Source organism: Euprymna scolopes, chromosome 22, assembly GCF_053919585.1.
Source record: "Euprymna scolopes isolate OS-2025 chromosome 22, ASM5391958v1, whole genome shotgun sequence".
Lineage (NCBI taxonomy): Eukaryota > Metazoa > Mollusca > Cephalopoda > Sepiida > Sepiolidae > Euprymna > Euprymna scolopes.
Window position 1 is genome coordinate 113,158,210 of NC_136503.1, and position 27,250 is coordinate 113,185,459.

The 27,250-nt window shown below is 34.7% G+C and overlaps 1 protein-coding gene and 1 long non-coding RNA gene across 3 annotated transcripts in view; one reads left to right on the forward strand and one right to left on the reverse strand.

The window, feature by feature from the left end:
* Nucleotides 1-27,250, reverse strand: part of LOC145243663 (cilia- and flagella-associated protein 54-like) — a 449,435-nt gene that overhangs the window by 178,188 nt on the left and 243,997 nt on the right. For both annotated transcript variants that reach the window (XR_013862929.1, XM_080106712.1), the window contains exons 42-47: nt 24,636-24,821; nt 19,611-19,698; nt 17,406-17,579; nt 14,600-14,666; nt 8,048-8,248; nt 4,508-4,771 (exon numbers count right to left, since the gene is read on the reverse strand). Coding sequence is in view for 1 of the 2 variants with exons in the window: in XM_080106712.1 (XP_079962838.1) it covers nt 4,508-4,771; nt 8,048-8,248; nt 14,600-14,666; nt 17,406-17,579; nt 19,611-19,698; nt 24,636-24,821 (980 nt within the window). In the remaining variant the exon portion in view is untranslated. The remainder of the gene's footprint in view (nt 1-4,507; nt 4,772-8,047; nt 8,249-14,599; nt 14,667-17,405; nt 17,580-19,610; nt 19,699-24,635; nt 24,822-27,250) is intronic.
* Nucleotides 22,539-27,250, forward strand: part of LOC145243664 (uncharacterized) — a 38,679-nt gene continuing 33,967 nt past the window's right edge. Inside the window, exon 1 of the long non-coding RNA XR_013862930.1 lies at nt 22,539-22,819. This is a non-coding gene — a long non-coding RNA (uncharacterized LOC145243664). The remainder of the gene's footprint in view (nt 22,820-27,250) is intronic.

Consider the following 27,250-nt stretch of genomic DNA (forward strand, 5'->3'; position numbering starts at 1 on the left):
ACCATACCTGTTCACACTGAAACACTTATCACAATATTCTGTGGATCTATATTAAAAAACCTTGTTAATCATTGTGACATATTTCCATTCTATGGAGGTCAGGCGCGAATGAACACCCCATAATTTAATTATACCATATTTCTTCAAACTGAAGCATAATTATCAAAGTATACTTACGCAGATAGATATGAAAAGTCTTTATTAAAGTTTGTGGCTATTTCCATTCTATGGAGGGCAGGTGCAAACGCAAAACCCACAATTTTATTATAACATCCCTATTTAAGTTAAAACATACTTATCAAAGTATTATTATGTGCATCTATATCAAAAACACTTGTAAACGTTTTTTTTTTTTTTTTTAATTTTTTATTTCCATACTTTCTGGACCAGGCGCGAACGCAGACCCCACAATTTTAATGAATCATCATTATGCCAGATCAAACATACCCATTCCTGTGTATCGATACATCTTCTATCATTATATGTGATCAGTTTTCTATAATAGTCAACCATATAGGAGCCTATTCGTGACCAGACACACATACAAACGTTCAGCTTTTTATATATATATATATATATATATATATATATATATATATATACACACACACACACACATATATATATATATAGTGGCTAGAATCAAAGTTTAAAATGCAAAAGTCAAGTATCATGCTTCAATTGTGCTTTAAACAAAAACATCCATTTTGAACGTGCTTCTGTCATATCAAAGAATTTACTGTATATTTTATATGCCTGGCCTTTCTACTTGTGTAGTGATAATGGCTTGAATTAAAGTTTAAAATGCAAAAATCAAGTTCAATGGTTTAATTGTGCTCTAAACAGAAATATTCATTTCGAATGCGCCCCTGTTATATAAAAGAACCTACTATTGATTTTATACGCCAGGCACGTTTGTTTGTGCGGTGATAAAACTTCTCAAATGCACAATCATTTTTTAAGGCATCCCTGTACAAAACCTATCTAAGAACATTCCCAGGCACATAAGGTACATTTGTGTCAAAATTTCCTAAAAAATTGGCCCAGCCGTTTTGGAGTCTATAAAGAACGAACTCACAGACATACAGATACAGTTCCTTTTATGCAATAGTATAGAAGATTATAAGCTGACGATTGTAATAATTAGGGCTAGGACAACAGCATATTCTTTTCGTTGTTTTTTACTCTCGAGTATATAACCGACATAGTTAGACACAATCACACATCACTCGACATAAAAACATAAGATATCAATGGATATATACCTGAGAATCAAAACAAGGGAAAGAATATGCTGTTGTCATAGCTCTAGTAATAATAGAAACAAAAATAAGGCAAAATAAAATCTGATTCACTTCAATCTAGTTGGAGATTATTTTATTAGAATTTACATAAAAATTACTTTTTTTTTAAGAGTTCACCACTTATGAAGGCCCAAAAACCAGTTAAGGTTAAGGCTTAATGCGTGTCAGGTGAGACAATAGTGTGATGATCGGTAATGGTAAAAATTGATTATGTAAGAGTACGGCACTAAAAGAACTTGTTTATGTTGGACTTGAAAACGACCATGTTATAGTTAGCTGAGAAATAGACTCATGATATTGTGTTCTACAGATGAGCAGTTCTGGGAATAACGCTTTGCTCATGGAATTTTTATTAAGTTGTAGGCACAGAGAGAGAGAGAGAGAGAGAGAGAGAAAGAGAGAGAGAGTAAGGGAAATTGCTGAATGATTGTAGCAAGAAAGCTACTCGAGGATAAGGGTTAATGAGAGTCAGGTGAGATAACACTGATGATCGGTTATGGTAGAAATTGATTATTTAAAATGATGGCGAGTGTTTACCATGAATGTTTTACAAGCGGGAGTAAACCATAGATTAAAGCTCAGTCGAGCACCTGCCATGAAAATAATGACAAAGTAGAGATAGGCTTGCAACATCTCTTCTGTGAGAAAGAAGTTGCAGGGATGAGAAAAGGACATCGCTCACCAGATTTTGAAGCCGGTTTTGTACCTTATCCATGCAGGAAAGGGTGCCCTGAGTGACTCCTCCCGGATGTGGCAATCAATCTTAGGACATACTTTCCAGGTCTGTTTTAAAACGATATGGACACCAGTGGCAAGCAAAATAGACTCTCTTAACTACAAAATACAGTTAATAAAATTGTGTCGAGAATTCAGCAAGTTAATCTGATACTCTCTGGTCCTTTCAAAACTCACTCTTTTTGCTACCTCAGAAGGGGGAGGTTTGCATTACTCACTGCATTTCAAGAGGGGAGGGTCTTCCCTTTTCATCCATCCAGTGTGGCTGCAGCCGAGATTGAACTCACTACACGAGTTTGTAGTGTAATTCGAATCTTGTCAATGCTTCGCCAGGGCTATCAAAGGTATTTTTTATCATATCACCATTACTAGACAGGGTGCCTACCACGACTTAAGAGAGTCCCATCTACCCTCGAGAGAATGATAGACCATGCCAGTTTCTCAACCTGGTATTTTACCTTGCGGTATATACAGCGTTTCGCCTTCCTAAATGGTCATCCATCTGATCCTGGCCAGACTCAGCATTGCTTAACTTCGGTGATCTGGTGAAAACTGAGGTGTCAACATGATTGTGCTCTTACTGTATTGAATTATTACATAATCTGTTTCACTCTCTCTCACTGCCATCTCAGGCGGAATCTACGAAGTGCCTTAAATAAGTTTACAGCCTTTTTTTTGTACCGGCATTTAAAATTGTTGTAAACTCTTGAAAATTCAGTTATTCGTTATTGCTATATTGCTGTGTATGAGATGACTGACCAATTTTTATGATTTCAGATTCAAATGAACAGCTACAGCAGGAATTTGAATACATCCTACTAAAGCCTGATTATCACAGCTGGTGAATTTCAAAAATGCAATCTGGATATGAGGACACTTCAGAAGAACGATATGCAATAAAATTCTGTTTTAAACTTGAAAAAAATGCCACAGAAACGTATGGAATGCTTCAGACTGCTTTTGGACTATCTTGCATGAATCGAGCATCAGTTCTTGGGTGGCAGAAGAGATCCAAGAAAGGCAGGAAGACTGTGAGGGATGATGAGAGGTATGGGAGAAGTAAGGAAATCAGAACACCAGAGTTGATTGGTCAAATAAAAAATTTCACGGATAAAGACCGTCGTGTTTCTATAAGGACTATCAATGCACAGTTTGATGTCAGAGTGGAAACTGTACACACAATTATTTACAAGGAACTGAAGATACCGAAGATTTGCACAAAATTTACCCCAAGGGTGCTTCATCCTTGTCACAGATTATTTCACCAAGATGAGCAACAAGACAGTTCCTCACCCTCCCTATAGTCCAGACTTTGCTCCCTGTGACTTTTGGTTATTCTCTAAGCTTAAGGAAAACCTAAGAGACTGTCGCTATGAGAGAACTGAGGAGATAAAAGAGGCTGTGACAAGAGTCATTGACATGCTCACACAAGCGGACTTCCATGTGACCTTCCAGAAATAGCTGGAACAGTACAAGTGCATTGCAGCCGGAGGAGATTACTTTGAAGGAGACTAGAGTTTCATTTGTGTACTACCAATAAAAGTTCCCAAACGAAAAGTCTGGAAACCTATTGAAGGCACCTTGTATTTCAGTTTTCCTAAATTCTGGGTAAAATGGTAATAATCGCTGTTTGCTCATTTGCAGATTACAATTTACTATTGACATGATCAGAAAAATTTTTTTTTTTCTATTTTACATTTCATTAATGCAAGTAACTTTTTTTTTGCTTTCAGAAAACCAAAGTTTAGCATCAACCCTTTTTCCATCCAATTATATTGTCATAAAATACCAAGACGAATAAAGAAGAAAGGAGAAAAAACGTCCAGTGATTTTTTTAATCGACTATTATTTTCATATTAATCCAGTGAAATTGAGTCCCATTGAAGTCAGAGTGGAAACGGTTCGCCGATCGAGTGTCATATTTTTTGCTAAATGTAGATGTGATATTAAATTTTTCTTTCTTTTGAAATAATATTTATAAACTATAAAATAATATTTATAAACTATAAAATGATATTTATAAACAATAAACTGATATTTATAAACTATAAACTAATATTTATAAGCTATAAACTGATACTTATAAACTATAAACTGATACTTATAAACTATAAAATGATATTTATAAACTATAAAATGATATTTATAAGCTATAAACTGATACTTATAAACTATAAACTGATATTTATAAACTATAAACTGATACTTATAAACTATAAAATGATATTTATAAGCTATAAACTGATACTTATAAACTATAAACTGATATTTATAAACTATAAAATAATATTTGTAAACTATGAAATAATATTTGTAAGCTATAAAATCATATTTATAAACTATAAAATCATATTTATAAACTATAAAGTCATATTTATAAACTATACAATCATATTTATAAACTATAAAACAATATTTATAAACTACAAATACATCAGCCAAACTTAATGTAAAAATCGTAAACTAACCTTAAAGTTTGTCATTTCAGTGCAAGGGATAGAAGTGTCAAATTCTACCGAATCGATCTGGGCTTCAACAAGCCGAAAATGAGTTGATCCGAGTTGGGGCAGCCGCTCGCCATTCAGCAACTGCATGAGGGTTTTGATAGCTTCTGAGAAGAGGTGCAGGTTGGTGAGAGTCAGTATTTTCTGGATTTGTCCTTGAACGCAAAGCTTCACATCCCGACACAAAGAGCGGGAAAAATACAAGTGCAAGGCCAACAGAGGTAGATTCTGTGAAAATACAAAAGGGAAAGAGAGGATTGGATATATAAGAAACTGTGAAAACTAAAAAAAAAAACAAAAAACAAAGATTCGTCAAGAGTTTAGAGAGAGTTGGTTGGTGTGATGAGATGCTTGTCAGAGGTTTGAGATAGACATTTTTTAGAATTGTGTAACGTTACCCAACACGTTGTAGCCTCAGTCGCAGAGTACACAAAGATTAAGAAAGAACTTCAACTCTCTTTTATCCGTTGTAACAATGACATTTATTTTCTCATTCTTCCACTATGTGTGACTTCTCGTTATGACTGTGACGTTTCTCACATGATCATCTTCTCTTACGTCCTCCTCCTCCTCCTTTTTATAGTCGTTGTCTTTACTGGTGACGTCATTTCGTGTGCATTTGCATATGCCCGTCCGCGCTCTGTTACAAAAGTATCTATGCCAATATTCATCTGAACGAGCTGCTTTAAAATGAAAAGTTCCGCATAAAAAAATACAAACATCTTCTCTACAATCAACTTTAAAGCAACTTTATTGAACAGTTTTGTCAAACAGAAAAGGAACATAGGAATATAAGGTAAGTTGGTTCAGCAGGCATGTATTAGATAAATAAAAATGGGTGCTGGTACAGCTTTTGGACTGAACAAAAACTGACTCAGTTAATGTTAGTTTAGGACTAGGGTTAAAAAAAAAAACAGTTCTTTTCTTTTAAGCTTTTTGATACAAAAGTTGCGCCAGTAGCTGTAATCCAGTTCAAGTCTTTTGATCTCAAACGTCAATTTGTATCTCATTTGCCCCCAATATCCTGACAATACAGCATCTTGTAAGGTATCTATCTTGATTGGAATTAAATCATATTTGAAAACAAACTAGTTTGGTGGAAATGTAACAATTACACACATTTACATACGCGTTAACATGTGGACATCCAGAACCCAACACGTTGTAGCAAAGTACGTCGCAAGGAACATAGGACAAATATTAACTCGACCCTTTCTTTTAAAAAACAATGACATTTACTCCTGAATAAAACGTGATCACGCCCCTTCTCTCTTACCTTTGTCCTCTCGAACATTCCTTTCTTCTTTTTATAGTTTTTTCTTTTTTCTTACCGTGTGTTAGTTCACACACGGCTCGGTATTTGCGCACCTGCGCTTTATTAAAGAAACAGTTTAAGACTGCGCATGCGCATGTGATGTGTCAATCACCTGTGTATCACTATGCAAGTTTGGATATGCCTGTATTGCCTAACCAAACCACATACTATGCGAGCGATTACATATCAAAACAAACGGTTGGTTGTTTTGTTTTATGCCATATCAAGCCTTTTCATGTCATATAATGCCGAAGCCAGTGATTTTGGAAACAGTTTTTATGCTTCAAGTTCTTTATATCTCCAAATATTTATTTGTAGAGTTTGGTTTGGTTTGGTTGTTTTACAGCATATCAACCCTTTTCAGGTTATTTAATGTCGAATCCAGTTATTTTGGAAATAGTATTCATGTTGCATCCAGTTATTTTGTAAAAGGTTTTTATCCTTCAAGCTTTTTGTATTTTCAATCGCTAATTTGTAGTGTTTGGTTTGGTTGTTTTGTAGTGGATTTTATCGTTTTTGTTCCCTGTCCTGCAGAACATGAGGGAGTTTTGTAATTGAAGAGGGAAAATGGTTACAGTATTAATGTTTGGTACATTTTAAGTTAGGAAACCAGTCAGGAAGTGGGGGGATAGAAAGAGAAAGAGGAAATGGGAAGGAGGAAAAGGGGGAAAAGGTGGGTTGTTTTTGTTTTTGGTTTTGGTTTTGCAGAACATAATTAACTTTTGCAAAAGGAAGTAGAAAAACAAAAAGCATCAATGTTAAGTGCATTTCGTCTCAGGAAGCCAATATCTTCAGACAGCCTGATCTGGCAGCACCAGAATACAAAAGGAAACAGATCTTAATCATGTAACTGCTACAAGAGTAACATTTGTAAATTTGAGAGGTTAGCACTAATAGGATAATGACCTCTTCTATTTAGATAAACAACAGATCTTATAACAAGAATGGATTTTGTATTCTGGTGCTGCCAGATCCGGCTGTCTGAAGATATTGGCTTCCTGAGACGAAATGCATATAACATTGACATAAAAATGGGGGTGTAGGGATGCCCCAAATTATTACTTTGGGACTTTTAAGAAAGTTTTATTCACCACAAGCAACGCATATTGCAACTGTCAGTGAATTCTTTTTAACCAATGAGAATATAGATAATTGGTCAGCTCGCCTTTTTCTTATTAAGCTGAATGAATTTGTTTATTGCAGTGCGGTGACCAGTTGTTTTGTTTCTCAAAGGTTGTGAGTTTGATCCTCACTAGTTACCTAAAATTTCAACACTTCCTTAATTATTTAACTACATGCCAGGCTAAGACAGACTCTTTTATGGAAGAGATGAAGCAAGTCAGTTACACTGCTCAACCCAGGTTCACAATCATCACATCTGACACAGATTGCAATCAAAATCTATCTGTTCTATATCGTTTTTGCTAATTGTGCAATTTACAGACTGTGCTATTTTTGGTAGGATTTTCTAATTAAATTCAATTTTCAGGTATCTTTTGTTTATCAAATTGTTAGCTTAAAGTACAGAATAGTTAACAAAGACCCCTCCTCATATTAAGAATGGGTTCCTAAATAACAACGTTATTATTTCAGTACTGTCTATAAATTGCAGGAGTAGCTTAACGTCCATTTGTCATATACTAGTTACTACTATACTACTACGCTACCCGGTAAAAGTGTACCATAACTTCTATCCCATCCTCTTTGCCCCTCATCCATTACTCCCTCCCTCTCCCCAACTCTCTCTTTTTCCTTCTTTGTCCAGCCCATTTCTCTCTCTGAATACACACATAACTCGAGTTGGCATAAAGGAAATAACTCTGTAAAAAAAAAAATCAGTTACCTCTCTTTATCTGATAACATTAAAAGATGTGTGTACATTTTGATAACAGTAAATGATATAAATACCTATTTAACCCACAAATAACAAATATTTGTTCCAAATTTTAGATATAATACATTCGAGACAAGCCAATCAAGAAACTATAAACCTTCTGGGTCTTTGGTTAGTATTTTTTAACTTTTAGCTGGACATGAAAACATACAGACGTACAACTCCCCTTTATATTGCAGATTGTTTCCGATATTTTAAACACTTTTCTTTATATTTAAACAATACTTTTATATTTTAAACACTTGAAAATTAGACGTCCCCTACCCCTAGATTTTGAATGAAATGGGATCAATACCTTTAAATAATGTTCATACAAGTTGAGTTTTGAAATGACAAATTCCAGGGATGAGAGTAACTGCCTTGTATTACACCTGTATTGGTCTGTGAGCAGCTGCACCCCAGGAACTAAATGGGTGACAGAGCATCCTTCACCCATCTCGTACATGGCATACTGACGATCAGACTGTGGATGTTGAACTGAACACCGAAACACAGCCTGGAATAAAAAAGTAAAGACATAGTATTGGCATCGTTTGTTTGTTTGTTTGTTTGTTTTTTGTTTGTTTTAAACAAAACAAGGCATATTGCTACTTGAACATAAAGAACTACTATTTAGAATTATGTTTAACAGAGAAACTGTTGGAAGTTGAAAAACGATGTTTGTTCACATTACATTTAAACTTCTGCATGTTAGTACAATCAGAAAAGCAAGCAGCAGGAAGGGAATTCCAAAGACTAGCAGTCCAATGGAAGAAACTATTAGTAGAATGCTTTCCAACATCTAGGAACTTCAACAATGAGGGGAGGGGGGATTTTGCTGCTTGCTGGTTTGGTCGGGCGTATGTAGGTCGAAGAAGCACAAAAGCAATAAGTTCATCAGAGCACATTCCATTAAAGTACCTGTAAAACATGCACAAGGATGCAACATTGCAGTGATTAGATAAGGGTTGGAGTGTGACATTAGATTTGAGACTCTTTTCTGAAGCCTCTCTAAGAGAGAGAAACTAGTGGTAGAGGCATAAGTCCATATGTGGCAGCAATACTCCATGCATGGGTGAATTGTGGCTTTGTAAAAATGTAGAATGCTCTCTGGTGTGAGTAATTTTCTAGAATGGTAGAGGGGGGGGGCACCTTCTTTGCAGCAGCCTTAGCAATGTCCTCAATGTATTTGTTCCAATTCATGTTGCCTGTGAATATTAAGCTGAGGAATTTAAAGAAAGGGCTCTCAGGTAGGGTGTTATTTGTCATGACAATCAGTGGTTGAGAGGATTTTTGTAGAAAGAAGTTTATTCTTAATAACAATAAATATTACCATCCACTTATCGCCCCATTCGACTACCGACTAAAGGTTGTTTTCTAGGGTTCCTGCGATTCATCTTTCCCTCATGGCTATTATCGAGTGTAGTGTCATCAGCAACTATACCCATCACGAATACAATTTAATAGAATAAAGTGATGTACTCAGAAATAACATCAAATTTGTAGAACCGTTAAAATTCCACTTCATATATATATATATATATATATATATATATATATATATTAGTGATGGGACGGTTTCAATATTTTTCCAGAATCCAATACAATTACCAATTCTGTTTAAAATTTCCAATTCCGATACAATTACCGATTCTGATTATTTTAAAATGTTTAAATATTAAGCTATAAATTTGATTTTTTTTTTTGTGAGGGGAAGGTTGGATTACTGTAAATACTCATGTAATATATGCATATGTTTTTCAGAAATGTAAAAATACACATGTGGATAAAGGGAAAATATAGATATTAGTTTTACTGATAGTTCAAAATGCATAAATAATTATTTAATCATTAGTACCGCTAATGGAAAATTAAGTCTTAAACAAAGACAAAAAAAAAAAAAACAATTGAAAGAAGCGTTTTTAGCATCAGAAATTTGGCAGAAATTTTTCACGATTCCGATTCTGATACCCCAAGAAGTTCTGATTTTTCTCATTCCAATTTATCATCCCAACACTAATGTATATATATATTTTTTTATTTATATAGACAAGTGTTACATAGTCACTATACTGAACATGCTAATGTTTCGGAACAATTGGTTTATTGAAAAACCAAAAGCACCTCCTCAGGCGGCAGAAATAAAACTTGTCTGCTATTCAAAATAGCTAGTTCTTAAAAAAGATATTTTAAGAACCAGCTATGTTGAATAGCAGACAAGTTTTATTTCTGCCGCCTGAGGAGGTGCTTTTAGTTTTTCAATAAACCAATTGTTCCGAAACATTAGCATGTTCAGGAGGAACTGGTGCCTTGCAAAGAAAGGAACATCATCAATGATCCTCTGATGGACAGAGATCGAATACTCTCCCCACTGCTGCATATTAAGCTCAACTTGATCAAGCAGTTTACCAAATCTCTCGACACATATGGTGACTGCTCCACTTACTTGTGCCAGGCTTTTCCAGGATTAACCATGGAATAATTGAAAGCTGGCATCTTTGATGGTCGTCAGATCTGTCAGCTCATTAGAGATCTAGTTCGAAAACTCAATGAATGAAGTGGAACTGTTATATATTCAATTTCATCGAGGTTATCCTTGAGGGGGACCAAATTGAGCTTTCGTTACATTTGAATATGTTATATAGAGTTCTTCATTTAGGGGCACTTTTTACGTTTGGGTGTATACACTATATAACATCAAAGATTCCGTGTGATTGTCTCTAATATAAATGGTTGTGTGTTTGATTATCATAAAGGGAATCGTGTGTGTGACATGTAATTTCTGAACCTACCTCTGCTTCTTCAAAACGAACAATCTGGAAATTTCTCATCCTGGAGGGAGACTTGATACCTGTTTGACGAAGATTTATCACTCCAAGACGATGAATGTTTTTTATAGATTTTATTTCACTTTCCCCAGAGGTTCTGCAGAAGTGGAAGTGAAATCGCTTGTGTGGGCTCTTCTTCACACACGTCAGCGTTAGTCTCCCCCCTCCCCAGTTAAGAGGGGGAGACCACGGAAAAACGTTCGTCTTCTCCAAAGCTCAAATCAAATCTCACAGATCTAGCCAACCACGTCACACATACGTAATTTGGTCAGCTGACCTTTGGTTCTGGTAAACGTGTCTACCTCCACGTTTACTCACCTCTCTCTCTCTCTCTCTCTCTCTCTCTCTCCCTCTCTATTCTCTTATAGAGACACAGAGAGAGAAAACAGAAAGAGTAAGAAAGCCAGAGAGGGGGGGGGAGATGCTCGTTAACAGAACTGCAAGTGTGGAAGGCATTTTTTCTGATAGTGAAGAACTTTCTAAGGCCAGAAATTACGTAAAACTCGTCAACAACATCAGCTGACTGTTTTCAGAAACCTGAGCTGCAAGATAAGCATCAAGATGCACTATTTTCACATATGGACCGGTTTCCTGAGAACCTGGGTTAAATGAGTGAAGAGCAGGAGGAGAGATTCCATCAGGACATGAAAGAAATGGAGACCAGATATCAGGGTCGCTGGGAAGCAGTCGTGATGACTGACTACTGTTGGACTCTGAAGAGAGACCTCCCTGCTGCTAAGCATTCCAGGAGTTGAAAAAACAGAAGTTCAAGACTTGAAGTTTGAACAATGGTGACGCAATATGCAATTTATGTTTACCTACCTTTAAGTTTACAGTAATCGATGTTTCCATCAGGCAATCAATATATATTGTTGGGCAAACATTATTTTTCTTAAAAACCTTACTTAGGGATAATGTAGGATGCTGGTATTGAGAAAAATGAGCTGATAATGCCACAAAAATGTAATCAATTTGCCGCACGGTCTGATTTTTTTTCAAATCAGCTTAGGACACAAACCTGACCTGATAGAGAGAAAGGGATGCTATTTCCTGATTCAGCAGTGCAAAAATACCTTAAATCACTTCTAGACAACATTCATAAAGTAAAAAGTTGTTGACCAGTGTTATTAGTTAGAAAGTGAAAGTTTGTGAATGTTTTTATTTTTTTATTTGTGAGAAATTCGAAATCTTTATCATGTTCATATGGTGAAGATGTACTAGCACAGAAAGAAAATCGTCAATGCTAAATTTTAAATTGGAGTGTGAAAAAATTTACCATTATATGGATTTAATCAAATAAACATTTCCCTTATTCGACAGTGGCAACGCTCTGCTACTTTGTCATAGCAGAAGTTCCCTGATCTCCATTCACTCCTAATTTCTGCAATCACATTAACACCTGCTCCACCCTGTGCCCCATTGTGAACCAAGTCCTTAGTTGATTCCCCTCTTCTCTTGCGTCATCCCGGAAATGGAAAGATATAATAAGAAAGAATGCAGTGGCAATCAAGTCGAGAAGAGGAAAACGTGTATTGTTTTCTGTCTCTGATGTATCGTTATTTTCATGGAAGGTGTTCGACTGAGCTTCAATCTATGGTCCCCCCTCGCCAAACTTTCACAAGAAACACTCGTCTAGCTGTAAACACTATCAATAATTCCCCCCACTCTTTATCTGTGCCTAAACCTAAACGTAGATTCCATGAAACAAGCTTTTTTATTAGAACTACACGCCTATGGAATTGTCTTCCGTTTTCCTGCTTTCCGGCTGACTACAATATGGTTGCCTTCAAGTCTAACGTAAATAAGTTCTTGATGAGCCGTTCCATATAAGTTATCAAATTTAATAAATTTTCATTACTAATGATTATTATATTGTCCAATTTCTACTGTACACTCTTTAACCCTTATCCTTGAGTGGCCTCTTGGCCTTGATAATGTGTTGATGCCTATGAAAAAAAAAAGAAAAAGTCCAATGTAAACAAGTTCTAATTGACTCGTCCCCCTAAGTAATCCAAGTTACAAAATTCGCACTGTTTACTATGCTAAAATCACAATGACTAATGTATACCTATTAACCCTTATCCTCGAGTGGCCTCTGGGCCTTGATAAGCGGTGACACCCATGTAAAAAAAAAAAAAAAATCTTACAACAAAAAGTGAAGCAGTGAAAATCTGACCGAGTTAAAAGGAGCAAAAGTTACGGTTTCATTAACAACTTCATTCTACAGCCTTTCGACATTATATCTTTATAGCACTAACATAACACTAGCAATAATTTCCCCAACTCTTTATCTGTGCCTAAACCTAAACGTAGATTCCATGAACAAAACTTCTTTCTTAGAACTGCACGCCTGTGGAACTCTGTTCCATTTTCCTGCTTTTCAACTGACTACAATATGGTTGTCTTCAAGTCCAATGTGAACAAATTCTTGATGAGCCATCCCCTTAAGTAATCCAATTTACCAAATTTCCACTACCAATAATGACTGACATGCTCCCCTTGACCACTGTATACTCATTAACCCTTATCCTCGAGTGGCCTCCGGGCCTTGATAAGGGGTGACTCCTTCGAAAAAAACAAAAAAACAAGAAACATCGCTAGGAGCAAAGTGTAGTATCTGTTCTGATACTATACTTTATCTTTCGTATTCTCGGGCAGTGAAAGAGAAATCCTTCTAAACTAAAACAATTTTAATTTTTGTCTCAATCATGAGTGGCTCTTTATTGGAAAGTTGTTTTTTTTCCACATTAAAATCCAACCGTGTGCCTAACTTTGTCATTGTGGTGAAACAAGTAAATAGTAGCATGACCCACTCATCGTTTTTTCGATTGATGAGGCGTATGCTACCCTTTCACCTACATTACATATTACTAAGTGGTTGACCATAGTCAAAAGCAACCCAAAAGCTCCATTTTTATTACAACATGAGGTGTAGAGCAAGTCGCCACTATTGCCCTTCCCAAACCAGTTTGCATATAAATATTTCTTACCATGTTTGAAGCAGCAGCAGCAGCAGCGAATGTTGTTATTAAGTATTGATTCTCGATTGGATAAAATCTCCAATCAGCAATTTATTTCAGCCAATCAAATAAGTTAAAATATTCAGTACTGAAAACATACATTTTATAAAAAAGCAAACATGTACCTCCTTTTCTCTTTTTCCACATTTTTTTCGAGAAACAACAAATTGCTCCACTTATCCTTGATCTTATAATGTTGATTATTTAACAACAGGACATCAAGCACCATTATTAAGTTTTTGATATAAGATTGAACTCTAGTCTCCCACGCCATCAGTGAACACATTTAATATTATGCAAAATGGATTGATATATTACTAATTAATATATCGAAACTACCTGTATTTTGCCTAGAATGTAGCGCAGCCATTTTAGTTTTTAATCTTTTCACATATTTTAAACTTATACCGAAAAGGAAATAAGATTGCTGCAAGGGAGACTTCAATTAAAAACATGGTTGATTGATTCTATGGCATATCAACTCTTTTCAGGTTATTTAATGCCGAATCCACCCATTTTGATAAAAGTTTTTATGCTTCAAGTTCTTTATATCTTCAAATATTTATTCATGGTGTTTGGTTTGGTTGTTTTGTAGAGGAAAATTGTTGTTTTTATTTTTACCTTTACAGAACATGATTGACTTTTGCAAAAAGAGAAGAAAAAAACAATAACATCAACGGTTGGTGCATTTTAGGTTAGATAGCCTGATTTGGTAACACTAGTTTAAAAATATGAGTAATTACCCTTGCTGAATTTTATTTTATCGTTATTTAAAAATGTTTTATATTATCAGATTATTTGGTTCAGAGTAAATTAAAAAAAAAAATAAATTGTATCAAAAACAATTATTATATTGCTAATAATATGGTACAACAAATCAAATAGAAATTGGCTTGTCAGAAGCAAAATTTGATTTGTTAGCTTAAATGCTATTTAAATCCGACTTTAAAAATCTAACAAAATAACTTTATATGTCAGATAAGTATAAGAAATAGCACAGCACATATAAATATCACTCACCTTGAATAAGTTGTAAGCCAAGAGGCAATACTGCAGACTTAACATCCAGTCATTGGAGACACTGTATCTAGTTTGGAGAAAATTCAAAAGAGAAAGGTGTGTAAATGATAGTACATTGTTTGGATACACGATACTAGGCAGAATAATCGCACACTTTCGAATGTAAATTGAACTTTTGACTGGTTTCCAAGACAAAATTTTTTATCTGGCCCTGTACTGGTTGGTACAGCGTTTGCACCAGACAAAACTGACTTTTATTGGGCGCAGAAATAGCCGTATCAAAATGAACCAGTGTCAAAATCAAAACGAGGCAATTTTTTTTTACCAAAAAAAAAAAAAATAAATAATGGAAGAAAAACATTCACCGTATGTTTATTTTTATGACAATTTATTTGTGGTTATTTTATGAAGAAAACCAATGAAATAATTTTTTTTTATCGCGAAAAAGTTTGTTTTTTTTCTTTGTTGTTTGTTTTTTTTTTTTTTGATAAATTGTATTTTTTTAATGAGTAAACTAAAGATTGCAAGGAATATAATTAATGGAACCGATTAAAAGTATCATTCAATCTTCAGATCGAAATTTAATAAATAATCCTCTTCCTGTTCTTATAGTTCGTTCACATTCAAAATACAATAATTGTATTATTCAGACTATTATTCTCATCTTGGATGCAATTCACCAACGTTTTAACCGATGTAACCTCCAACCTTTTTCAGATTAAAAAAAAATCCAAAACATAAATGATATTCTTGACAAATAGGGATGCATCTTTACTGAATTTAAACTCCTATACTGATTTATTTTTTGAATAAAGTGTAAATTCTTCCTGGCTTTGATGTCCAAAAAAATTTTTTTTTTTTAAGTTCACACTGCTCTACTGTCTAATTTTTCCAACTGCAAAAACACAACTCTCTTCTCACAAGACTCGCTCCTTCTGTCACCAAATCATAAATCGCAGAGTCTCTATAAAAGTCAGGCTTTTATACTACAAGCAGCAACATCTCATTTGCCTGAAGCAATCCATTGGATTACAATACAACTGAAAAGGCAGCCATTTTTAAAAAGATTTCTTTTTGTCTGCATGGGACCACACAAGAAATTGGTGTGTACTGATTTTTTAATGCCTTTTAATTACACGTCCCCTTGATCTTTAAGATTAATAATCGGTCTAATAGTCCACCATCCATGCCGGACTTCATTCACAGTGCGACCGTCGCACCGGTTCTTCTTGCAGGACTTTTTCAACCTCCTCCTCTGCCGGCAAAGAAACTCTTTGTACGTCCAACATGTGACGTGGCATTACAAGAAACAGGTGTGTACTGATTTTTTAATGTTTTTTTAATTACACAAAGAGCATTGATGATGAAGATCTTTTTGATTCTCTCTCTCTCTCTCTCTCTCTCTCTCTCTCTCTCTCTCTCTCTCTCTCTCTCTCTCTCTCTCTCTCAACTGTGAGCATATTGTGAAATGGGGAAGTGGCTTGTTATTTTTAACACCTCTAAAACCAAACTCCTCGTTTTTTACTACCAAGTATTGAATCCTCATTTCTCCCCAGTCGAAAGGAATGGCGTTCTCCTGAATGAAGTCCCATTTCTTTGATACGCTCCTAGGTCTTTTATTCTTATCTGAAACGGCAGACTTACATCAAATCTGTTGCTAAGGTCACTGGGAAAACGGTTGGATCATTCTATCACTCCAGAAAGTATATCACTCCTGATGCAATCCGCCCTAAGATGGATTACAGTTGTCGTATCTGAAGAGGTTCCATCTAGAGGATTCTCTTTTTTACCTTGATAGAGTGCAAAAAAATATTTTGCAATCTAGTGGGGATAACCTTTTCTCTTCCCTACAACCCGTTTCACACAGAAGAGATTTTACTAGTCTCATTCTACTCTATCGTTATGTTTATAATACGTGTTCGACTGAGCTCCAATCCTTGGTCCTCCTCTGTAAAATATTCACTGCAAGAATCCACCTAGCTACAAACAAGGCAAAGAACTTTCCTTTCTTTGTTTCTTTACCAAAAGCCAAAGTTTATTTCCTAGAATATTCTAAGATGAAGTATTGTTGCCACATCTGGGGAGGTGCTGCTCAGAGCAGACTTTCTTGCACAAAACCGACTTCACAATCTAGTGAGAAATTATCTCTTCTCTTCCCTACAGTTCCTCTCATACAGTAAAGGTGTTGCTATTGTCTCTCCTCTGCATCGGTTTTTTATGGTAAGTGCAACAATCTCTACTCCCCTCCTATAAAACAAGAACCAGTTTAGCTACAATCATAACTCTCTCTCTCTCTCTCTCTCTCTCTCCCTCTCTCTCTATATCTATCAATTCTTCTCTGTACTAAAAACCAAATGTAACTTTTATAAATAAAGTTTCTTTCCTACAACATTCTATTTGTAAAACAAATACCCCAAGGCTACTTTCCAACTGGCTACAACATGGTAATTTTCAAGTCTAATCTAAACAAATACTTTTTGCGCAATCCGCTTTGATAATTACTTCCTCTTAAGTAGTCTTCTGCTCAATTCACCAATTATTTTCAATCTTCTCATGGTTGAGTGCATTGTCCGACTGACAATCTCTTGAATGCTTATCCCCAAGTGACTTTCATACGTGGTTACAAATTAATATAAAAAAATATTTTTTTTAAATGAAGGTGGATATTGATTGACCAATATCACTGCAGATATTCACCTCTGCAAACATAAAACTACTCAAAGGGAAATAACTGCATCATCTTAATACCTTTAAACGGGAGACCACTCAGTATCTTTAAAAATCATCACCATAAAATGCCACAAACCTTGCAATATTGCTGGCCACAATTCCTCCATGCAAGCAACCCCATATTCCACAGTTTTGTAGCAATTGTAAACTCGCATCTTCATTCGTGTAGCAGTTTTTCCAATTAAGAACTGGCTGTCCATTAAGACCAAGGATCACTTTTAAGGATTTCTTCCATGTTTTATATGCCATTCTGTATTAAAAGATGGAAATAAATTTCTTTTTTTTTAAATCAATAGAGAAGCAATATATTTAAATTACTAATAAGTACATTCTATTTGGATTCTTCACACTACTGTTCTCATCTTGAGTGTTATTTTCACAACGTTTCAGTTGACATAACTGCCGACCTTCTTCAGGAACATTGATAAAATAGCACTCCAGATGAGAACAATAGTCCAAAAAATACAAAAAATACAAATAATCAATCCTCATCTCAAAAATGTAGAAACATAATACTAATAAGTAGTACTTTTGGTTAGTTGTGCAAAATGTCAACCGAGAGTACTGTGTTCAAGTTCTATAATATCACATCACTTTCACTTGGGGAAGGTATGAACCTATCTCTTCCCCCTAACCAAGGATTAAATAATAGCATAAACTAGACTTTGAAGCAGTGTTTCTCAACCAGGGTTCAATGAATCACTCAGGTTCTGCAAAGGATTCCTAAAAAAGTGGGATTATGACACCATGTGGCCTCACCAACATGTTGCCGACCCCAACGTAATGTGCTGTGAATTTTTTGTTCATCTTATTATCTTATGGCTGTGTCGTCATCTTTTATGCATTGCTGATTGTCGGGAGGAGCACAAGACTCACAAGAACAGAGTGAAACGATAAAGTTGTCGCCCTAGAGAAAACAACTCTACAGCTTTATTTTAAAACTTTTATTGAAAAAATCAATTAAAGTAACTTGATTATATAGTAGAGCTGACATCTATTCAATGAAGCTGCGTTCAGTCTCAATCACCGCCGTGATACGTGTGTGGAACTGGGAGCATACCTTTTCCACAAGTACAAGGGGGAGCTCGGCGAATACTCAGCAGATGGCAGGGATCAGCCTGCCTTTGGTGTTGTGGGAGGTCATGTTGGTGATGTTCTCGACGTATGACCAAGCAAAGTAGTCCAGTGGGTTCAGGTCGGGGGAGAAGGGATATCTCCAACTGAAGTATATCTGAAGACCTGTAAATATGTATATAACTTTTCTTCCTAATATATTATTGTATACCTTTACTTTTGTGTTCTTGTTAATTATTTGTGCAGACACAATGCAAAGCTTTACCAACCTGGCCTAATCCACGATCTGCTTTCTTCTAAACTCCAACTGTTATTAAGTCTCAACTCTTACAGTTATAAACTGGATTTTTTTGTCCTATGCCATTTCTATTGTCATTAAAAACATGTAAAATTCTTTTGCCAATCCTCAGCGGCATAAAACTCATTGTCAATTCTAAAGTGCCCACAAACAAAATCTAAATATATCTCTATCTATTGTTCTGCCTTTTTTGTTACCGTTGTTTGTTACAACGTAATTTAAACCATACCCATTGCTTTTTTTAAACTGTTTTAAAAAAGAAATTACTATAAATTGTTTATTAAAAAAGCCTATCTTGTTAGTTTTTTTTTTTACTTCCCAACACTCGGAGTGTGTGCGCCTGTAACATCACAGGATAAGCTAATGCACTTTTTACATTTTATTTAATTTCATGTTGGTAATATTTATTAAAAATAAAAAATACAAAGAGATATAATAAAAAAAAGTCACTGTTTTGAAACATTGCTCAATATTTTAATAAGATTTTAGAAATTTTGGAAAGCTAAGATGTGAATTTGTTTAAAATAAATTATTTTAAATACTTCAGCTTTCGCTGTAAAATGTCCTCTTCAAAACTAATAGGTATCATTGCCACCATAATCATAATATTCAGTTGCATTAAATGTTACATTAAAAAAATAAAAAGTAGATATCTCTCCCTCAAAATGACAATGTTCTGTGTATGGCTAAAAGTTGAATTTATTTTATAAAAACAAAACTACTGGATGAATTTCTCTAATTTTAAACTGTATTTATTTTCCCTCATAAAGTGTTCTTGCTACATTCTTTTTATGACATCTATATTCAATTTAGGTGTGACGATGGAGAATCAACATTAGGTTTACAAACGGTTTTTAATCAGTGACAAATAAAATGAACAAATAAAAATAAAATAATAAATCTCATTACCTTCTGTTTCCAGCAATGAAGTAAACATTTCCCAACTCAGTGAAGGCCTGGGCTGCCAAATCAGTTTCAAGCTTGTTCAAAAGAAGGTCTTAAAAAAGAAAAGAAAAATATACTTATCTATCTGTCTGTCTATCTATCTATAAAACCTATTAAGCTGTATAATTGAAATAGCAAACAACTGTATGCACAGAATTAACTTCACTTTAAGATAACAATATATTAGAAAATATACTTAAGCACTCACTCAACCTTTAATATTATTTTAACACATTCACACAAAAAAGGGTGCATCACCCTATACAAAACAGAAAAATAGAATAGGAACTAGAAGTCAGCCAAACCTTTGCTGGAGTGAAGTCCGGCCATTAGCTAATGAAAACATTAATGAATCTGATTAGTTAGCTAGCTAAACTAAACACGTGTATATACAAAAATACCAGCTAATGCAAATTCCACGCAGTTTAGCCCGACAATTCCTCATGGGGATGATAGATGAAAGATCTAGAGTAGCTTACTTTCTATATATTTTGATAACTTATTACTTACTATCATTTAAACACCGTAGTGTTTGACTACATGGTTAAGTGGCAGTTTTAGTCCTTTAGAACTACTTTAAAGCTTCACTGCTCACTCATTTTTGCGACCAAATTTCAAACGATTATTATAGTTTATAGGTCACCTTCTCAGTTATATTTTGAAAAAAAAAAATTAATTTTCGTCCAGTAAAACAAAAGTTATGATGAATTTTCTGGTGCTCAAAATCGGAAAAATATTTAAGGAGGTGAGCGACGCTTTTTATGACTGGCTTCCATAGCAACCACGTCGCTTCAGTGACTACTGTTGCTACTAATTCACTGCTGTCGCAAAAAGAGAAGTAACAAGTGAAACAGAGAGAATGAAAGCATGAAAGGGAGATAATTGGGGTATTTTATTGACAGCAGACGAGCGCCATACACATGTGTTTATGGGAGCAAAAAAATAAGACTGAAGTTATACAAAGAACAAGTGAATTTATTGGAAGCCTGGAAAAATCATGGATTACAATAGAAAAATGCGAGCATGAAAAGTAATATGGTTAAGCTTAAACATGGAAAAGTAAAGGACTAGTTGTTAAAACTGGAAAAGAAAAGGATAAGATATTCTAGGAAAAATATAATAAATTTATAACTTAAAATATTGCAGCATTAAGAATTGATTATGTAATGTTATAAATTAAATTTTTCTATTGTAATATATATATATATATATATATATATATATATATATATATATATATATATATTATATATATATAGTTTTCATTTACCATAAGATGACATTTCATTTGTAAGGATCTAAAAAGATTTTTTAGTTATACACCATAAAAATTTGCTTCTGAACCTAAAGAACACAAGATGGCAAATTTTCTAACTTCCAACAATTGTCACAATTCGGTGTTGTCAATCGAATTGTCAAAAAACTCCAACATCATTGTTTATAATTTTGCAAAGATTTATATGTGCACATTACCATTTTTAGATATAATAAAAATAAAATTTTGCTTTGCAAAACCTACTTATAACATTTTTGTATTGTTTTACGATTTTTCTTTTAAGTGCCTTGAAATGAAACTGGGAAACTTTATCACTCGATTTGCAAGCTAGAAGTTTTACATTTAACACTTAAACTTATCTTGACAGATTTTTAAAGTCAGACTCAAATAGCATTTAAGCTGTAAAATCAAACTTTCCTTCTGACAAGCCATTGTTTTATTGTTGTATTGTCGTTAAGAACCTTACATCAGTAGCGATAAAGTTAGTGCACTGAGGGCATGATAACCTTGATCGCTAAAACAATCATTTCCAGGGTTGAGTGAAAGATGCTTGATGTAAAGTTGAGGTAGGAGGCAAAGATCAAACTCGGCAAACATCTCCTTGATTCCTCTGTCTTCATAAAAAGAAGCTTATTTCTACAGCAACCACTAGATCAGAGGATCTCAACCAGGTGTAAATTTACCCCCAGGGGGTAAAAAATTTGAGGGTAAATAATTGAAGTCCCTAGTAATTTAAAATAATTACTTCTTTTCAGATCATGCCATGTCTAAGAAACGTAATACAAATTAACTTCATTATTTTCTATTAAAAACTTTATGATACAAATGGATAATACTGTTTTTATACAAAACCTCAAGTCCTAAACAATAAAAAGGCTTGGGTACTTTTGCAGTTTAAAGCCTGTTTTTCCATGAGTCTTGCTTGGCAACGCCCGGCGAATGACAAAAACTGAGTGAGCAAAAAGAGACGCGAACGAGCAGACGGTAAAAATTGGAAGAAAAAAAAAAGAAAGGAAAGGAAGGAGTTTAAAAGGAAAAGAAAAGAAAGGGTAGAGTATCATTGCATCAGCATAGTATAAACACTCCAAACCTCCTCATGTTAAGAACGGCTTTCAGAATAAACACCCCCAATCTCCCCATATTAAGAAAAACTTTCAGAATAAACACCACAACCTCCCCATGTTAAGAACGGCTTTCGCAATAAACATCCCCAACCTCGAAAGTGGTTCTTAACATGGGGAGGTTGGAGGTGTTTATTCCGAAAGCTATTCTTATCATGGGGAGGTTGGACGTATTTATACTACGCTGAAGCAGGTCATAAATAATACCAAAATAATTTTTCATACACAAATAAAATATATGTTTGTTCATTAATTCAAAGATGCAAAACTTTAATTACCCCCGCCCCTGCCAAAAAAACAAAAAAAAAACACAGTTGCCATAAAAAATAAATAAATAAAACAATAAAATTTATGAATTTATTTCGGTAGGTTGTTTGGTTTTATCTTTTATTTTTTTTTTGTTCATTTTTTTTTTATTGACTTCCGGTATAATCCGGCGGTTTCCGTCATCCGCTGGGCGTTGCCGAGCGAGACTTACGGAAAAACGGGCTTTAAACTACAGAAGTACCAAGGTTTTTTATCTTCTTTTTTTTCTGTCACTTCATGATGGTTATAAAATTTTGTAAGGAAGTAGAGGGTAAATGGAGAAATACAAAAAGCTGAGAAGTCAATGATGGAGGAAGGTGCACTAGATTAAACATCAATGAAAAGAGTTTTATTTATCTTAGTTAAACAGACGAGACCATCAACGACTACTCATGAAACAGCGACAATGAAGAGAAACGCAAAACGACCAAAAAAAGACGAGCAGTTATAATCACACACAATTGCACATGGTAAGTAGAGAGACTTATTTTGTTAATGAAAATGTTACACTATTATAATATCATTCTTCGCAACAATTTACGGTTACGGTGAGCACAATCAACTTCTAATAAGAAACATTTAATTAATCACCTAAAATAGACATCTGCAAGGTGCAACATTTGTATCAGAAAAATAAAGAAAATCAAACCTTTTCTAAATAGAAAATTATGAAGTTATTTTAAATTGTAGAATATAGCAGGAGTTGTCTTCCTTAAGTTTAGGAATGTGCAAACAAATATCAAAAACTAAAACTAGATCCTGGCCGGCGTCTAATAAGGAATGTTTTTAGATGAAACTGTCAAAACAATGACATATTTTTACTAATTCATGGGAAACATAATTGTAGAATACAGTACGATAGTTCAACATTTTACAAAATTATCAACAAAGTTTTCATCAGCATCCGGACACAAATAATGACTTTTCATTTCTGATTGGTTGCTAGAAAAATGTGGATCCATTTGATTGGTCGGTTCCTATCGCCAATGTCTATAAGTAGAACCTTCGAATTTTCTTTAATCGTACCTTCATTATATAAAAAAAAATATTGCAACAGAATTGAATGATGATCAACGAATGTTCCACACTTCCATTGAAATCAGTGAAATCACCCATATTTTAATCAAATCGATTGAGTGCCTGCTTTAGTCGGGAACCCACCACAGTGCACTGGGAGAAAGCTCACATACCTCCCGGCAGTGATTTAGTCCACAATACATTGTAGTCTACATTGCACTGTAGAGAATCTACTGTTGATTTTATGAAATTATTTTTATATAATGCCTTAAATTAAAGTTTAAAATGGAAAAGTCAAGTATTATAGTTCGATTATGCTCGAGACAGAAACATTCACTTTGAATGCACCCTTGTCTTATCGAAAAACCTACTATTGATTTTATACGACTGATCCTTCTGCTTGTGTGGTGATAAAACTTATTAAATGCACTTGTGATGTTAGGCTGTATAAAAATGTTGAATTTAGTAAAACTCGGACTGTTCCTTCTTTATTGGGATTTTTTTTTATTATCAAATTTTGATACTTATTGGAGTTATTCTGATACACAACCTATCTAAGAACACTGCCCGACATATAAAGTATATTTATGTGAAATTTCATAAAAATCGACCCATACAGTTTGGAGTCCATAGGAATCAAACTCTTTTACACACAGACGAAGTGTCTTCTATAATATAAAGCTCACCTGTCTGTTTAAATGTATGTATGTATGTATGTATATCTGCCTAAAACTTTCGACAGAGGTGACGCATTTTCATGAGATCGGTATCATTTTGAAGATTGACCCTTCAGACGACAAATATCGAAAAATTGGCCCCCCAAAAAAATTAATTCCTTCGCCCTAAACTGGGCACTTTTCTACAAGGAGGGGATCGCTTTTCTTGCCGCTATTTTCGAAAGTCATCTCCTGTTTTCGATTGCTTAGCCTTAATTTAAACCTTCGTCATTTCCGGTTTGGCGTCACGTCTTTTTCGTTTTTTTTTTTTTTTGCGTTCTTTTCCTCCTTTGCAGTACGGGTTCAAGCCTGCTTACCTACAACCACTTTTTTTTTTTTTTGCTTAACACACACCTCCAAACACTCGGGCAACGCCAGGCACCCAGGCTAGCTTATATATAAGTAGAGATAGAAATATAAAAAATAAAAATGCGAAATTAAGTGTGTCATTCAGAAATCAAGGGTCACACATGATCCAAAGGCTGCATTTTGCTTGTGTTTCCAACAAATATATTAGAAATTCCAATAATCCTTGTACTATTGGTTTACCTACCTGTTGTCTGTGAATAGGAGGCGATCACATTTTCTAATTGATCCATAGAATTACGACTGGTAAACTGGTTATAAGTTTCTCCATGAAAATTATCGGCGCCAAACTGTGGCAGAGGCTCGAGTAACTTCATCGACAGAAAAAACGGTTTAATGATTTTTTCTTCGCCTGTAATATCTTCATATTTTACTGAAAATGTAAAAAAAAAGTATTTTGTTTATATTTTAATGGTGGCAGAGGGATGTGGACAAAATAGGAGACTTCGTTGGTTTGGTCACATTGAAAAAAGTGGGTTGTTTTTTAAAGACAATTTTGCTAAAAACTCATCCAACACATGCTAGCATTTAAACAGGTGTTAAACTAAGATGATGATTATGATGATGAAAGGATGGATGAGAGTGGTTGGATTAGCAGATGTAGAACAGTTGAGGTAAAAGGGTCAGTTGGCAGGGGAAAGTCAAGGTAAATATGGAAGGAAGTGATAAGGATAAATAAAGAAAACAAGAGATAAATAAATGTGTCCAAGATAGGTCGATTTCTAAAAGTCACCCAACACATAACAGCATGTAAAACATATATTAAATCTAATATGATGGCGACGACGATGATGATGATGATGATGATGATGGCGATGATGATGATGGCGATGATGATGATGGCGACGGCGGCGATGATGAAAGCTGGGACGATATTATTAGTAGGGCTATGACAACAGCATATTATTTTCCTTGTTTTGATTCTCAGGTATATATCCATTGATATCTAATATATTTTTATGTAGAGTGATGTGATTTTCGGTTGATTAATTGTGTCTAACTGTCGGATATATACTCGAGAGTCAAAACAATGAAAAGAATATGCTGTTGTCATAGCCCTAATTCTTAGTCCAAACTACAACCTTTTTATGTTTAATTTGAAAATTTAGAAAACGAACAATGTTATAATTTTTTTTAAATGATTAAAACATTTTTTGTTTTTGTTTTTTTGAGGAGGGGGGGAAGCCTGATACTTTCTTTATAATAACAACATATTCATAAAAGAAGACTTGGTGTTATTTTTTTTTCTCCTCATTTTGTTAGTGGTATTAACCGTGGGGTCATCCTCTCAGTAAGAGAGAAATGTATACACCTGATGTTAACAAACAAACGAAAAATAATAATAATAATAAAAAATAATAAAAAAAATTATATATCATTATTTGGTTTTCTAGATTTTCTAATTAAACTTACTAAATAATGTTTTCAAAGATGTGACCAAGTTTTTGTATTTTTTTTCATAAAAGAGCCATTACTTATCAAGGCCTGGAGGACACTGGAGGATAAGGGTTAATGAGTGTACAGTAGTCACTGGGAAAATGTAGTAATCGTAGTAGAGAATTGGATTACTTAAGGGATGGCTCATCAAGAACTTGTTCACGTTGGACTTGAAGATGACCATATTGTAATCAGCTGGAAAGCAGAAAAACGGAACAGACTTCCACAGGCGTTCAGTTCTAAGAAAGAAACATTTTTCATGGAATCTACGTTTTAAGTTTCTCTATTCAAGGACACATCAAGTTATACTTCACGCCATTCGTCAATAACATCGGATGTATACATTCCTTTCTCTGCAAGGGGCCAACCTCTCGGGTTAATACCACTAGCAAAATGAAGAGAGAAAAAAATCATATTAAATCTTCTTCTATGAATAGGTTTTTTACAACGAAAATCAGAGAAACCAAAAAAAAAAATTTTTTTTTAATCATTTAATAAAAAAATGTTATATTGGCGGTGATTAGGGTAGATGTATTAGGACTTCTGATTGTGAGAGTAGGAACTCCCCCCACTCTCATTTTTTTTGTTTTTTTTACATAGGCGGCACCACTTATCAAGGCCGATAGGCCACTCAAGGATAAGGGTTAAAAAGTGTAGAGTAGTCAAAAGGACAATATAGTAATCGATAGTAATGGAAGTTCGGTAAATTTGTTAACTTAAGTGGAACGGCTCATCAGAAACTTGTTCACGTTGGACTTGAAGACAACCATATTATAGACAGCTGGAAAGCAGGAAAACGGAAGACAATTCCACAGGCGTGCAGTTCTAAGAAAGAAGCTTTGATCATGGAATCTATGTTTAGGTTTAGGCACAGATAAAGAGTGGGGAAAATTATTGATAATGTTTTCAGCTAGTCTAGTGTTTCTTGTGAAAGTTTGGCGAGGTGGGACCATAGATTGAAGCTCAGTCGAACACTTTCCATGAAAATAACGATAAAGCAGAGACAAACTCGCAACATCTCTTCTGTGAGATAGAGGTTGCAGCGAAGAGAAAAGGACATCTCCCACCAGGCCACGAAGTCTATTTTGAACCCTATCAAGGCAGGACGTCTTTTCTAGCAGCTCCTGCCCATATGTGGCAACAGTATTCCATCCTTGGACGTACCTGGCTCTTATATAGATAGAGAATTGCATCAGCAGTGAGATATCTACTGGATCGATAGAAGGATCCGACCATTTTTCCAGCGGCCTTGGCAACAGATTTGATGTACGTATTCCATTTAAGATCAGGAGTAAAGGTCAAGCCCAGAAGCCTGTCAAAACTTGAGGCCTCCCCAAGACGAGAGCCATTCATTTTGATTGATGC